This window comes from Mytilus trossulus, chromosome 4, assembly GCF_036588685.1.
Source record: "Mytilus trossulus isolate FHL-02 chromosome 4, PNRI_Mtr1.1.1.hap1, whole genome shotgun sequence".
Classification (NCBI taxonomy): domain Eukaryota; kingdom Metazoa; phylum Mollusca; class Bivalvia; order Mytilida; family Mytilidae; genus Mytilus; species Mytilus trossulus.
In genome coordinates, this window is record NC_086376.1 from 51,385,826 (window position 1) to 51,402,399 (window position 16,574).

At 31.9% G+C, this 16,574-nt stretch overlaps 1 protein-coding gene across 2 annotated transcripts in view; it reads right to left on the reverse strand.

Annotated features, from left to right (window-relative positions):
* The window catches only part of LOC134715480 (death-associated protein kinase 1-like), a 107,110-nt gene extending 96,453 nt beyond the window's left edge, over positions 1–10,657 (reverse strand). For both annotated transcript variants that reach the window (XM_063577681.1, XM_063577680.1), the window contains exon 1: positions 10,455–10,657. In XM_063577681.1, the coding sequence (XP_063433751.1) occupies positions 10,455–10,513 (59 nt within the window). In that variant the 5' untranslated portion in view covers positions 10,514–10,657. The remainder of the gene's footprint in view (positions 1–10,454) is intronic.
* Between the last annotated feature and the right edge of the window lie 5,917 nt (positions 10,658–16,574).

Below are 16,574 nucleotides of genomic sequence, written 5' to 3' on the forward strand. Positions count from 1 at the left end.
CTGTCATAACTTTTCTGTATAGTGAAATTAATTTCTGTAAAGTGACATTGAAAAACCCATTTAAATGTTTAAAATGCTGCAATAATTAAGTTTATTGTTAGAACACAGACTGTGCAACAAGGTTGAATTATGCATTGCAGGTATTTAAAGTCTACATATACCTTGAATCAATATCATAGACATGTATATGTATCTTCATTCCTAATTCCCATATATTTGAGAGAGAGAAAAACAGGGATAATATCATGGGCATGTACATCTATATATATACATGTATATCTTCATTCCCATTTATGACAAACAATGGAATAAATGAACTTGCAAGTGTTTGTATTCCCCATTTTCATTCTCAATTTTATTCTACAGAAGAGACATAATACTATATATATAGAAACCATCAGTTTGGCTCTAACTTACTATTAAACTCACTATAATTCTCAGATTTAAGTCAAAACTTCTGTTTAAAGAAATAAATTAGAAATGAGTCCGTAGGACAAAGATGATGCCCCTTTTCGCCCCTCAATAAAGATTGAAGAAATTCTACCAAAATTCCTACTTGATCTGTGCTTTGTGCAAATAAGACGTATATGTATTGCATATTCAGAGGCAAACTTTTGTTTGAACAGAAACTAATTTAAGGAGGTACGTACTGATGTGCAGACAGACAATGGTAAAACTTCCATTTCCCCTCTGCAATGACGGTGGCATAAAAATACTCTTAAATCATGAACATTTCAATTTTTGTCCAAAAAGTTTTTTGTGAAAATTTAAGAACCCAAGATTCTCCTACATACAGCTGAAGAAGTCACAATACTTAGTCAAGAAGCACACTAAGAACTGTAGGCAGGCATCAATCTCAACTTCCAAGGTCAATGAAGTGTGAAATGACTTCTAGATTTCCCTAAATGCACCATTGAAGTATGAAATGTTGGTCAGAATTGACAGAATATCTCTCTTTAAGTTTGTAAGCTGAGACTTAAATTGACACTAAATCAAGTAAATCTTCCAAATCACAGAAGCAATTCAAAAGAAACATGATACAAGACATCCAAAAACAATTCTTACTATTATGCAATGTTCAGTCATTGCACAGCTAAAATATTCATTAAACATATAAAATTTAGGTTTCTAATTTCACAGTCCATAGATTTAATACTCTTCTTATTTGTTTGATCATTGCAACCAGCAATCCAATCTCAGAAATACTATATAATTTCCCTGTCATCTATATGTTCAATGTATAACTTTACCTGCTATTGTTTTATCACCTACAAACCTGAGTTAAAAATAAGCTCAAAAAGATATTTTTTTCTAGCCCGGGGGTTGGAGCACAAAAATCATGCTCAAAACATTAAATCCAATGTTTTGATTGGTTGATTTTCGAGTACGAGTATGAAAAACTTACTCGAAAGTTTTATGACCGCAAGGCCTGATTGTGATTGAAAAGTCAAACATATTTAATATTGTTTTCAAAAAGAACAGAACAAGCAGGGGCGGATTTAGGCGGGGGCGTGGCGGGCGTGCGCCCCCCCCTAAAAATTGCAAATCATGGGTTGACTTCAACATATTTAAGTATCAGAAGAGACCATTCAATCTTTTTTAACATTCAAAGTATATATAAAACAGTCAGTTTCACAGAATCAACGTGATTACTAATCAACTGACCTACGCTTTATCAAAGTTCTATCAATAATTTGAAAGGAATGTGTCAATCGCGGAGCTGCGTTTGATGACAGATATAATAGGTTTTTAGCTGTTAAAGTAAAAACAGCTATAACATTGTGTTTGCGGTTTTTATAATCAATTTGTTTGATAATCGAAGTTCCAAAACATCCCTAAATCACATTCACAATTTCATCATGACACGGTCCAGAAAACAGTCGGCAGGTGAGATTCTTTTATAATATCCGTAATGAAAGATAGAAATACTGTTTTCAGCGAAAGGTTAGTTTATTAATTTGTATCTCTGGTCTATATTTATTTCTCCCTTGCAACCTAAATATTTAGTCGAATTCTGTACCGTATTACCGTATGCTTGGAATCCCAAGTAAATAAAAATATCTGCGTAAATGCATCTCATTCTGATTTTAGTTGTTTGTGGCGAACACAGTGAAGTCTGGCACGACCTCCGAAAATCAAAAAAGTAAAAAACAGATAGTATGAAAGGACAATTAAAAATCGCTGGTAAAAGTACTAGTAGAACTTTTCGTTTGAAAAATATATTGGTTAGGTGAGCAATTGTGATCTGTCTTGTCTCACTTTGCGTCCGTCTGTCCGCCCGTCTATCTGTAGATTGTTGTCAGGTGTGGATTAAGGCTGTTTCAGCTTTAAACTTGAATTCCTCGCTTATTTTAACACACAATAGTTCGAGCTATCTACATTTCACCCCTTAAGAAGAATATTTCAATAATTTTACCTTCAAAAATTTTGCGCCCCCCCTAACTGAAAATCCTGGATCCGCCCCTGACAAGGACATGCAACCATTTACAATACATTGAGGCAATCATGCACATAGGTACTTTGGGACAGGCCAATTTGTTTTTGTCCCCCCCTTTTTTTCCAAAATCAGTTATTTTTTTAATTTAAATTATTTTCATGTTTTACAGTATAGTATGTCATAATGAACATAAATATACTACAAGTAACTTGTATAAATTTACTATTTAATATCAATTCCCCGTTTACTATCCACAGCTGTCATATCATATAGAGATACATTTATCTTTTATACTAATGAAGAACATGAACATGTATAAAAAAGAAGATGTGGTATGATTGCCAATGAGACAACTCTCCACAAGAGACTAAATAACACAGAAATTAACAACTTTAGGTCACCATACAGTCTTCAACAATAAGCAAAGCCCATATGACATACATGTATGTAAAATAATTTAAACAAGAAAACTAATTACCTAATCTATGTACAAAAATTAGACGAAAAAAAAAAAATATGTAACACATCAACAAACGACAACCACTGAATTACAGGCTCCTGACTTTGGACAGGCACATAGATACATACAGATACATACAGATTGTGGATGGGTTAAACATGTTTGCGTTTTTGTTTTTCAACAAAAATTTGTGTATGCTTTTCTATTATGAGGTCCTCAGGAAAGATACGTTATACAACTAACTGTGTAACCCTCTTAAAATAAAGTATTGTTGTTATACCACAAAGTTTCTAAGAATGTGGTTTGAAGATTATGTTCATTTTGTATAAATGTTAATCTTATTAATTTTAAATTAACTTTAACTTTTAAACATAAAAGAAAATAACTCATGACATAATTTAAATCGCTACTTTTTTGGTTAGAAAATTCTACAACAATCTAGCCCTTTGGTCTTTTAGGTTTAATGATTTGGACTTAGCTATATATATATAGGGAGCTATCATTTGATTTCTATGGGTTTTATGGAGTGTGTGTGAGGTGTGTGTGTGGGGGGGACTAGAATGACCAATTTTATTTATTTATTTGTAATCTCTGTCCTGCCTTTTTATTTTTCACTCTATTCTGTCTTACCTTTTTTTTTGACATTTTAAAATTTGTCAAGTTGTGCATCCTAAAAACATTGAAATATTTACACTTCAGAAAGTTGACAGTACTAAATATCTTGTACAAAAATAAAACATTTGATGAGAATTTAATCTTTCAGGACCTGTAACCCTTACAACATGATGTACAAGATAAAATCCTAAGGCTATTTCTTTATCATAAACACCATCAGCTTGTACTAATGTACACAGAACCAAAAATCAGAATAAAATACAAGCTAAAATAGTTTATTGGGGAAATGAAAAACACCTTTTTGGTATATAATGGCTATATGATATGAACATTAAGTATTTTATTATTTACAAATTTATTTCTTTACCTACAGGAAACGATTGTCTTTTGTTTTACAGTCTATATATATACAACCAGATGCTCAGCAGGGTGCAGCTTTATACGACCACAGAGGTTGAACCCTGAACGGTTGGGTCAAGTATGGACACAACATTCAAGCTGGATTCATCTCTAAATTTGGATTGTGATTAAATAGTTGACACAGCATAGGTTTCTGACACAGAATGAATGTGGTCTAATTAACTTAAAAATTTTGAGCAATTCACTATGCTGTTGAATATTAATCCTCTCAAAAAAATGTTTGAATAATTTTTTATGAAATTTCAAATGAGAAAAATTGCACCCCCCCCCCCCCCCCCCCCCCCCCCCCCCAATTTTGTTTTCACATCCCCCTTTCCTTTATTTCAAAACCGATCTCAATTCAAATTTCTAAGGGAGTTGCAACAAGAATTACTCATTTAAATACATAATAAAATATTTTAAAAAATGTAAAAAAAGTGCGTTATCACTGAATGGTAAAGATTTTTTTAATTTATCATTTGGTAGTAAATGTGAATATACAATGTATATTGTATAAAACAATGATTTAAGTTGATTCAACTACTATTCTGGACAAAGAAAGATGACTCCAATTGAAATGTCTTGCTATTGCACAATATTGTGCAATTAGATATTTCTTGCTATTGTGCAATACTGTGCAATTGAAAATACTTGCTATTGCACAATACTGTGCAATTGAAGATTTCTTGCTATTGCACAATACTGTACAATTGAAAATTTCTTGCTATTGCACAATACTGGGCAATTGAAGATTTCTTGTTATTGCTGAGTATTGTGCAATTGAAAATTTCTTGCTATTGCACAATATTTAATATAATAATTTTGAATCCTGATTTGGACAAACTTGAAAACTGGGCCCATAATCAAAAATCTAAGTACATGTTTGGATTAAGCATATCAAAGAACCCCAAGAATTCAATTTTTGTTAAAATCAAACTAAGTTTAATTTTGGACCCTTTGGACTTTAATGTAGACCAATTTGAAAACAGGACCAAAAATGAAGAATCTACATACACAGTTAGATTTGGCATATCAAAGAACCCCTAAGAATTCAATTTTTGATGAAATCAAACAAAGTTTAATTTTGGACCCCGATTTGGACCAACTTGAAAACTGGGCCAATAATCAAGAATCTAAGTACATTTTTAGATTCAGCATATCAAAGAACCCAACCGATTCATTTTTTGTCAAAATCAAGCTAAGTTTAATTTTGGACCCTTTGGACCTTAATGTAGACCAATTGGAAAACAGGACCAACAGTTAAGAATCTACATACACAGTTAGATTCAGCATATCAAATAACCCCAATTATACAATTTTTGATGAAATCAAATAAAGTTTAATTTAGGACCCTTTGGGCCCCTTATTCCTAAACTGTTGGGACCAAACCTCCCAAAATCTATACCATTCTTTCTTTTATGGTCATAAACCTTGTGTTTAAATTTCATAGATTTATATTTACTTATACTAAAGTTATGGTGCGAAAACCAAGAATAATGCTTATTTGGGCCCTTTTTTGGCCCCTAATTCCTAAACTGTTGGAACCAAAACTCTCAAAATCAAACCCAACCTTCCTTTTGTGGTCATAAACCTTGTGTCAAAATTTCATAGATTTCTATTTACTTAAACTAAAGTTATTGTGCAAAAACCAAGAAAATGCTTATTTGGGCCCTTTTTGGCCCCTAATTCCTAAAATGTTGGGATCAAAACTCCTTTAATCAATCCCCACCTTCCTTTTGTGGTCATAAACCTTGTGTTAGAATTTAATAGATTTCTATTCACTTTTACTAAAGTTAGAGTGCGAAAACTAAAAGTATTCGGACGACGACGCCAACGTGATAGCAATATACGACGAAAATTTTTCAATTTTTGCGGTCGTATAAAAATGTATGGTATGCTCACATTAGTATTTTGTTTTATACTTCTAAAATTCTACAAAGCACAGTTACTTGCCCCTAAAAAATACCTATATACTTTAATATACAAATGTAGATGATTTTATTTATACACTATAGTCTATGCAAATGAAAAAGTTTGAAAAGAAGTTTTAGAATTTTCCCTTTTTTTTTTATACCTCATACATTGTATACTTTATTGTTAATATTGGTCTCCAATCTTACAATTAAAGAAAATTGGATTGAAAGAATAATCTCAAAGATTCAGTTCTAATTTAATGTTGCTGAAACTATTTTTAAATTTTTCTTGTTTCACTTTACAAGTTTTTATTTTTTACTGAAAATAAAATGTAAAACTGGTAATTCTAGCTTTTTCTAGATCTTTAAAATTGTTTATTATGACATACATTGTATATGTTGTTTATTGTATTTGTTCATGGTAATGTCTGGACGGCCAATAAAAAAGTGAAAATTGTATTTTTTATAACTAAATATGAAATAAACTGTAACACAGAGAAAAAAGATTTGGTTAACTTTAGTAACCTAATCAGTAAATCACAATTGCTGACATCGCCAACACAAGACACAGCACAACGAAGTCTTTGAGACCAAAATTGTTATGTGGATTGGTCTTTAAACTGTTCTTCAACACTCTTTTTATTTTTTTATTGCATGTATTTTTTTTTCCTCATTGATACATTCAGATTATAAAGTAATGAATATAATTTGGAATTTCACTATAGATAGCAGTTGAAATTTAAGGACCATAAGTGAAAATTAACCAATGTCAATACATCATTTTAGTTCACAAATTAAATTGGTATCATTCACCATGGTCAGGCCTTATGGACCTAAAATTCATTGTTTTCAAAGGCAGCATTTGTAATTTACTTTAAGTTTTGCCAGAAAACCCCTGCATGAATTTTAATCTAATTTTAAGAGTTGACAGTAAGCAAAAGGCTATATTCATTTGTTTAAAATGTATACAACTTACAAGAACACTATTACAATTTGAAATGATTTCCTGCTTATTTCATTTTCATACAATATTACATTACCCATATTTTTTTAACTTTCATGTAAAAGATTTTTAAATGACTGACTTTAAACCAAGGTTATTCCAGTGCTAAGGTAATCATTTAAAATAACACAATTTAAAAGAAATACAAATGTTGCATCTCAATAGACAGTTTACATACAAAACACTTTAATTGAGCAAAAGTTATTTTTGCTGATTATTTAATTTTGCTTAAGAAGATTTGTCAATTGTATCATTAACATTTAAACCACAGATGACATCTACTGTGTGTCAAACCAGAACTTCTAACCTTCCAATATATGTTATTGTTAGTCAAGGGTCACTCAGGATTAAAAAGACAACAAATATAATGATACATTAAAGATATAGGATATTGTTAAATTACAATGTTTATTTATTAATTTTCCATATCAGTTGTCAATCTTTTTGTATACACTATCATAAAGATATATTCATATAATATTGCATTGACACATTATTAAAAACCTATTTGCTACGACTTAATTGCCTGACATTTTGTACATAATGGCAATTCAGAAATATATATACAATGCACATTCAAAATAGTGCATTTCAATTAGAGTTACACATATAAAAAATGTAAAAGAACTGGCTCCTGTATGTACACTGGGCTGCAATACTTAATAGGTAGTGTATTACAGTAAACATGTACAAGATGTATTCAAAATTTTAAAAGAAAATTCTTTGTATTTCTTTAACCCTTTCCTCCGTGGATTTTTTTTTAACATACTTGATTCACATAGGATTTTTTTCGTTAAAAAAAAATCATCCGGTTTTAAGTGTTAATGCATTGTGAAAACAAATATTTCATCAATGATATTCAAGACAGATATTCTCATGAATCTCATTTTCATATTGGATACATTTTTTTTTAAGTCTGATGCTGACATTTTTGAGTCAAAGCGTTTTAACTAAGGTACTACACAGGCGTCAAAAGGCGTCATTATGGAGTAAAGGGGGTGGCGTCTAAAGGCGTCATTATGGAGGAAAGGGTTAAAGTCTTTATCTGAGTCTTTGACAATCAACATTAAAAAGGAGTAGGTTCGGTAAGACTTCTTATCGGCCCCAAAATATAGCAGTTTTACAAAATTGTTCAAATGTAAACTTTGAGTTATTTGTTGGAAAGTAGAATGCCTCTGGTACATAAATATGGGCTGTTTTAACAATACAATGCATATATATCGTGTACTAGCATCATTAAATCAAGCTTAATTACTGAAATCTTCAAAATTTTAGCCTTTTAGTTAAATTTTAGACAATTTCCGTCTTAAATGAAAGTGGCCACATTTGTGTTCATTCTTAATATTGAAATGTAAGTTGTATTTGATGATAATACAAAACATATTTAAAGGTTGAGGATGAACACGGATGCGGCCACTTTTGTTTTTGACAACAACCATCTGGAAAGTGATGTTTTTTTGCATATTTGATAGATTTTTCTCATCTAAGCTTGAATCGGATCGTTTTTATTGACAAAATCAGTTAGAATCATTTACTTAAACTAATTGAATCAACTAAAATGGACACTTAAGGGCATACGATACAGTTTTGATCCTGTATTTACAAGTTCGTGAAAATTTGCATATAGGCTATTTTTTACCTGATTAAATCAAATATGTAATTAAAAATATACCTTCATGTGCTACTTTTTGAGTAAAATGAGGTCGAAATTTTGTATATTTACTCAAAAATCAGATTTGTGGCCGTAATTTCTTTTTCGAAATAAAGACCTAACTTATTTGTTATAAAAGATAAACACAAATTGTTTTTTGTTAAATAATCGATAATTTCTGTATTTTATAAGTATCCTAAAACATTAAGCTTTTTTATTCATAAATAACTCATATTAATCAAATGTTCATGAATTGAGGAAAATACGTCATTTTTTGCTGCATGTTTATCAAAATTAAAAAAAAACTCTATTCATAGTTTTATAAAATTTGGGTCACATAATCTCCCTGCAAAATGAAACAAATAGCTGTTTCAAAAAAAAGGGGTCCATGAACTCGTTTTCAAATCAAATTAGTTTGAATGATAAAAATCAGTCGAAAAATGCATCTTTTCACGATAAGTCACAGTTTGACGTAGCGAAAATAATATTTTACGTTAGCAACGTCATTATCTCCCCTGTAACTGTATTGTATGCCCTTAAGTGTTTAAAAAGTGTCCAAAATATTTCGTCAGATGGACCTGAAATTTGAGGCCAAAATCAGCCCTTACAGGACCTACTCCTTTATAAATGTTGAATTGTGATTTCTGAAGCTGTTGTTATTCAATGTTGAATACAGGTTAACTTATATACATTCATATGCATTTGTCAGTACATGTAGCACACAAATGTAAATGACATTTTGATTTATTTCATCACTATCCACTCTCAGTGATATTGTTGGCTTTTTTCAAAACTACCTCTACCCTTTTTAATTGGGAAAATATGCGTAATTTTCATCAAATTGGGAAATTTAGAATAAATCATGACTTTGCTGAAACTTCAATTTACAGACCCCTTTCAAGAGTCAGACCCTGCTTTGAAATAAGACAGTGATGATACATAATTAGACTCTAAAATCTGCACATATAGCAATTTTATGCATGAAAAATGTATAAATGAGTGTTTTTCAGTTTGAATTCATGCACAATTACTACTGAGACTGCACTGTTTGGGGAAAAAGTTTTCTTTTTGGGAATAATTTTAAGCCATTTTTTTTCAAATTGGGATTCTTCTCCAGGGGAAAAAGCCATTAATATCCGTTAATTTGAGGCAAACAATATCACTGACTCTAAAAGAGGAAATAACATAGTTTATTTTAAGAAGTCGGTCAACTTGTGAGAACTTTGTTGTCAATAAAAACCCTCTACCATTTTTAGTTTCTTTTCTGAATTTTTCAGCCGTAATCTTATTGTAAGTTATAAAGTAACTTATAAGTAAACAAGAGGCACATCATTTCCTGCAAATTTGAATCTGTGGAATACAAGTTGACCGACTTCTTAAAATAAATTATGTTATTCCCTCTTTTAGAGTGGATAGTGATGAAATAAATCAAAATGTCATTTACATTTGTTTGCTACTGACAAATGCATATGAATGTATTAGTCCAAATAATTATGACGTCTTGAAAGGCTATTATAATTTTTTTCTTTGACGCCTTACTTCGTTGATGTAAGGCGTCAAAGAAAAAAATTATAATAGCCTTTCAAGACGTCATAATTATTTGACTAATGAATGTATATAACTTATTCCCACAAATGAATCTTTGGAATACCTATTCCCACAAATTTGTATGTTTTGATTATGGTGAGGTTTTCTTCTAGAGTTCGTCTGGTTTCATTTTAGCAGTTACATGTAGGTGTGTATTTCTACTTTTGTTTTAATTTAATATTAAATTTTATTAAAACATTTAAAGTATTTGTCGTACTTTCACTGTTTTAATTATTTGACAATATCCTGATCTAAATCTTATGTTACAACATAAACAATAAATTTCATAAAATTAAGATATTAGAAAACTCATTGATTATCGTTGCTGACTTATTCTATTTATATCAAACTACTGTATACAGTATACTACTATACTATGCAGACTTTACCTTCCAATTTCATCCCCTACATCGTAATCATTTTCAAAAGGCGTCTGTTGGAATTCCATATTATCGAACAGTCATTGTGAATGTTTACTTTAACTATCCATGCTGCATAACTATAAATTTAATAAACTTTTCTAACTTTTCGTACAGTCAATTTATATTAGCCTTTAGGATGTTGTTATCGGCTGCTTTTCAAAACCGGAAGTTTCATGCGTCACATGATACAGTTGTAGTTTTGAATAACCCTTTTGAAAAAAGAAGACAACAACGTACTATTTAAAAAAAATGATTTTCGCGATAGCACATATATATTTTAACTGTTGCAGGCATAACATTTGTTCTTATGGTGATAGGAAGAACAAGGAATTAAAAACTATTTGTTTTACCAATTTGTATAGTGGCCTCTCCGCCAAAATATGACTATGACATTCCAGGTGTTTGTCAAGGACGTAAATGTTAGTTATACGTCCTTGTGTTTGTGTAGATGAGTTTGATGACTGTGATAAACCTCGGATGGAAGAGGTGTTCTTCTACTCTAGGTAAATTCCTCCGCAACGGGCACCCGTGTCACACGGTAAAAAAAAGCCCTTATTTTTATTTATTATTGCTTAAAAACATGGAACGGACTAGTTTAGTATATATGTTCCAGACCGTATGAGTATTTGGACCATACGCGTACGGTCTGGACCGTATGCGTACTTTTTCAAAATACTCATACTGTATGCGTATATATTTTTTATATTTTTATTTAAAAGTTGGTTAAGTTTATTAGTTACAAATGCATATAGCAGATCAACATAACTTAACTATCAAATTAATCTAAAAAAGTTCAATTGTAATTGAAACAAAAACTTTATATTTATACTTTTTTTTAAATTCACGCTAATTAAATCTGTAAGTATCTTGTATTAAGCATGTCGATCAGTAATACATTAACTGAATTATGATCACTGAAATTAAAATTAAAGATATCGGAAGTAAACATAATGTGGGAGGTCAATAGACCACTTTCGAGTTCATCCGTCACCGGCAAAAACTCGTCAATTATGCACGCCTTTATGACGTCATTTACCAGATAGAGGGGGTCGCCTGTATCCCTGCACTATTTACGTTCATCAAGCGTCTTAGTGATCGTCTTTGTGCAGGATAAACTAGAAATAATGGTTGCTCTGTAGGTACTTACTGACAATTCCCTAATGACAGCAGTGTTGATTGTCAATTTTGAGAATTCAATTTGCCGAATAATTCGTACAATATAGAATTATAGTTTTCCAACCACTCGCTCAACATTGGAAGGGAAGTGACGACGCCCCTAAACGCACAAATGACGGTGATAAAGGCGCGTATAATTGACGAGTTTTTTCCTGTGACGGATGAACTCGAAAGTGGTCTATTGTTTTAGAATATTTAGCAACTTTACCAAAAAGTGCAAATGCAAAGGAACATGCATGAACTGCATACATAAAAATATAAAAAATATTACGTTACTTGAATTGTTTCACCTTGGGCGAGAGCACCAAAATAGGATTCAGATATAAAATTAAACAAATACTTACATGTAATTTCAATTGTTCGTTTGTTCATTTTATCTATCTAATTGTAATAAATTATCAATAACAATTTGTAAAACTAAAAATAAAGATTGTGATAAATGCTTGTTTCAATTTAACCCATATGATCAAATAACATGTATGGTCAGCTCGTACTGGACCGTACGCGTACGGTCCAAATACTCATATGGTCTGGAACATATATACAATCCTTTCAAAAATATTGTTGTCCTAAAATCACGAAGTAATGTAAAATCTATTATAAAGATATTTACACATCCTTTTTTATGTACATTAAGAATAAAATATTGTTAGTTAAGATATCTTAAAAGCACAGATTTAAAAGGAGTGAAAAAGATTTAATAGTAAAAACTAAAAGGACACACTGGCTTGAGTTTATTTCTTTCTTGAAAACAAAAAATAAAATGATTAATAAAAATATAGATTACTATTTAATGGTCTGGGATTTATCATTACTATGTAGGCCGCAATCGTTATCGTTACTAGATAGGCCGCAATCTGAACTTCGTTGTTTGGGGGATTATAACTATCATATGTGCAATCACTGGCCACTGAAATTGAATTTAAATATATCTACACCGCATAAGTTCATGACTCCTCTACTAGAACTAAATGCTTCTGCTTGTAAAGTTCACAAAGGGGCAGGAGGATTCTGAAAATAAATAACTCAGCCTTGATAATCACAAAAATAAATGGTTTGTTCTGTGGTAGTTTGAAAATGAATTACCCTTGACTTGCAATGTATTGAAAATAGTAATAACTCAGCAGGTCTAATGGAAAGTATGAGATGGCACCAGATTCTTCACAAGTTCATCTTTTTTTCCCAAAAAAAATCGAGAAACACTTCCCAATTCTTTTAATAATAAAAGTATAAATATTATTTAAATACACTTGAAATGTCTGAAAATTGGTTTCATTTAACTTGAGGTATATTGTTTCAGGAAACCTTACCTCACTTTAATTTATTACAGGGCCGTAACTACATTGAGGCAAATGCCTCATGTAGGAAATTTAAAAACCAAATGCTTGTCTCAATATCAAATTGTGTTCAAGGCGAGTGCCTTGCAAGAAGCAAGTTCAGTTTCCCTCAGACGTAGTCTTGATTTTTCGGGATCAATGTTTTTATTTCAATGATTTGTCTTTTGTTCATTGATTGCCCTTCTGTATTCTGTAAGTGTTGCATTCCTTTTGTAATCTAGTAATTTTGTTATGAACTTGATCATGAGTTTAAAAAAAACAGCAGCCACAGACTTAACTATGTGAATTCCATTTTTACTTTATCTGACATGCACATTGGTCTTTTGATGTTGTCCCTAGAAACTAACGCGTTTTGCAGAATCTCGATATTGACGACTTCAAGTCTAAACCTCCTGATTGCACTTGTGCTAGTTCCCAATTCACATATAATCCTGCTGGCCACGTTATTACCGGTGACCTTAACATTGTTAATAACACTTCTCTACGAAACGTGTTATCGAAAGGTCCGAAATATCGTGAGCCTAAATCCATCAATTGGAAATGCAACTTTAAAATTTTGATGGATTCAGTCGAGGATTATGCCAGGCAATGGGCTAAGCGCGAGAAGGGAGACGTAGACACTGAATGGGTCCATCAATGCCCATGCTACGTCAATCTTCAAAGATCCAAATGTTGCTAAACATCTATCTGACCTCCATGATAAATATGTTGTTGTCCCCGCAGACAAAGCCCCAAATAACATCGTTTTTGTCTGTAAAAGTCATTACATTAATTGCTTGATAAACGGATTAGGTATAGACAATTCACTAGGAAACCCAACATATACCCTCACGACACTTACCAAAGAGGAAATCCTGGATAATCATAGGTCTGTTCTTTGTTCCTTTGGTATGTCAACCAAAGATGAAGAACTGGATCTTCCATCACTGTATTGGATACCTAAACTACATAAGTGTCCTTACAAACAACGGTATATTGCTGGGTCTTCCAAGTGCTCCACGAAACCCCTTTCTAAATTATTAACATCTTTTTTATCAGCGACGGGCTTTAAAGTTATTGTGAAACTGCCTATTCTAGATGTGGATACTTAAAAATTCCAAAGATCTTTTAGAGTACATACAATCTAACTCTCTTTCATCTTGTAACAGTATCAAAACATTTGACTTTTCTACTCTTTACACAAGTATTCCACATTCCAAAGATCTTTTAGAGTACATACAATCTAACTCTCTTTCATCTTGTAACAGTATCAAAACATTTGACTTTTCTACTCTTTACACAAGTATTCCACATTCCAAAGATCTTTTAGAGTACATACAATCTAACTCTCTTTCATCTTGTAACAGTATCAAAACATTTGACTTTTCTACTCTTTACACAAGTATTCCACATTCCAAAGATCTTTTAGAGTACATACAATCTAACTCTCTTTCATCTTGTAACAGTATCAAAACATTTGACTTTTCTACTCTTTACACAAGTATTCCACATTCCAAAGATCTTTTAGAGTACATACAATCTAACTCTCTTTCATCTTGTAACAGTATCAAAACATTTGACTTTTCTACTCTTTACACAAGTATTCCACATTCCAAAGATCTTTTAGAGTACATACAATCTAACTCTCTTTCATCTTGTAACAGTATCAAAACATTTGACTTTTCTACTCTTTACACAAGTATTCCACATTCCAAAGATCTTTTAGAGTACATACAATCTAACTCTCTTTCATCTTGTAACAGTATCAAAACATTTGACTTTTCTACTCTTTACACAAGTATTCCACATTCCAAAGATCTTTTAGAGTACATACAATCTAACTCTCTTTCATCTTGTAACAGTATCAAAACATTTGACTTTTCTACTCTTTACACAAGTATTCCACATTCCAAAGATCTTTTAGAGTACATACAATCTAACTCTCTTTCATCTTGTAACAGTATCAAAACATTTGACTTTTCTACTCTTTACACAAGTATTCCACATTCCAAAGATCTTTTAGAGTACATACAATCTAACTCTCTTTCATCTTGTAACAGTATCAAAACATTTGACTTTCCTACTCTTTACACAAGTATTCCACATTCCAAACTAAAAGACAAATTAAAAGAGTTGGTATTACTTTGCTTCATAAAAAAGAATGGCCAACGTAGATACAAGTATCTTGTCTTAGGGAGGGATAAATCCTACTTTGTAAAGAATCATTCTGATTCAAACAAAAAATTCTCTGAAACCGATATTATCAAGATGCTTGATTTCTTGATTGACAACATATTTGTTACGTTCGGAGGACGTGTTTTTCAACAGACTGTCAGCATCCCAATGGGAACAAACTATGCCCCTTTACTTGCTGACTTGTTTCTTTATTATTATGAGGCTGACTTCATGCAGGAACTTCTTAGGAAGAAAGATAAGAAGTTAGCAATATCCTTTAACTCTACTTTCCGCTATATAGATGACGTTCTTTCACTAAACAATTCAAAATTTGGTGACTATGTGGATCGCATCAATCCCATCGAATTGGAGATAAAGGATACTACAGATAGAGTTAAGTCGGCTTCATATCTTGACTCACATCTAGAAATTGACAATGAGGGTCGGTTGAAGACAAAACTTTACGACAAAAGAGATGATTTCAGCTTTCCAATTGTGAACTTTCCATTTCTAAGTAGCAATATTCCAGCAGCACCTGCATGCGGGGTATATATCTCCCAATTGATACGATATTCCCGTGCTTGCATTTCCTATCATGATTTTCTTGATAGAGGGTTACTGCTCACAAGGAAGCTATTAAACCAAGAGTTCTAAATGGTGAAGTTGAAATCATCCCGGCTTCGTAAATTTTACGGACGCCTTCACGAGTTGGTTGACCGTTATGGAATAACCGTTTCACAAATGATATCGGATATGTTCCTTACGTCGTAACTACAATCCCCTTCCCTCTCATGAATTTGACCTACCGAATTAGACTATTTACCGGATTTGTAATCACATAAGCAACACGACGGGTGCCGGCCGCATGTGGAGCAGGATCTGCTTACCCTTCCGGAGCACCTAAGATCACCCCTAGTTTTTGGTGGGGTTCGTGTTGTTTATTCTTTAGTTTTCTATGTTGTGTCATGTGTACTATTGTTTTTCTGTTTGTCTTTTCCATTTTTAGCCATGGCGTTGTCAGTTTGTTATAGATTTACGAGTTTGACTGTCCCTTTGGTATCTTTCGTCCCTCTTTTAAGTCTTACACTGAATTTATACATTTTGCTTTGAGACCAAAATATTGTCAAAAAATTATTAAAACAAAACTTGTATTTTCAGATTATGAAAGGGTCTTTGGAACACCCAGAAAGCACGATTTTGAATCATTTGTTCTATAGCTTCTTGGGCCTTCCGCAGTGGCTGCAAAACCCTTCTGCTAACGCTCAGTGTAAAATATCGACAAATATAATGCCTAACCATGTTAAAATGAGCATAGACTAGAGCATGACATGAAGGAATTATTTCTTAAATTTTCCTTGGAGTTGAAGTATTTTTGTTATTTTACTTTTTCCTATTACCCTACCTCCCCATTTTTTAAGCT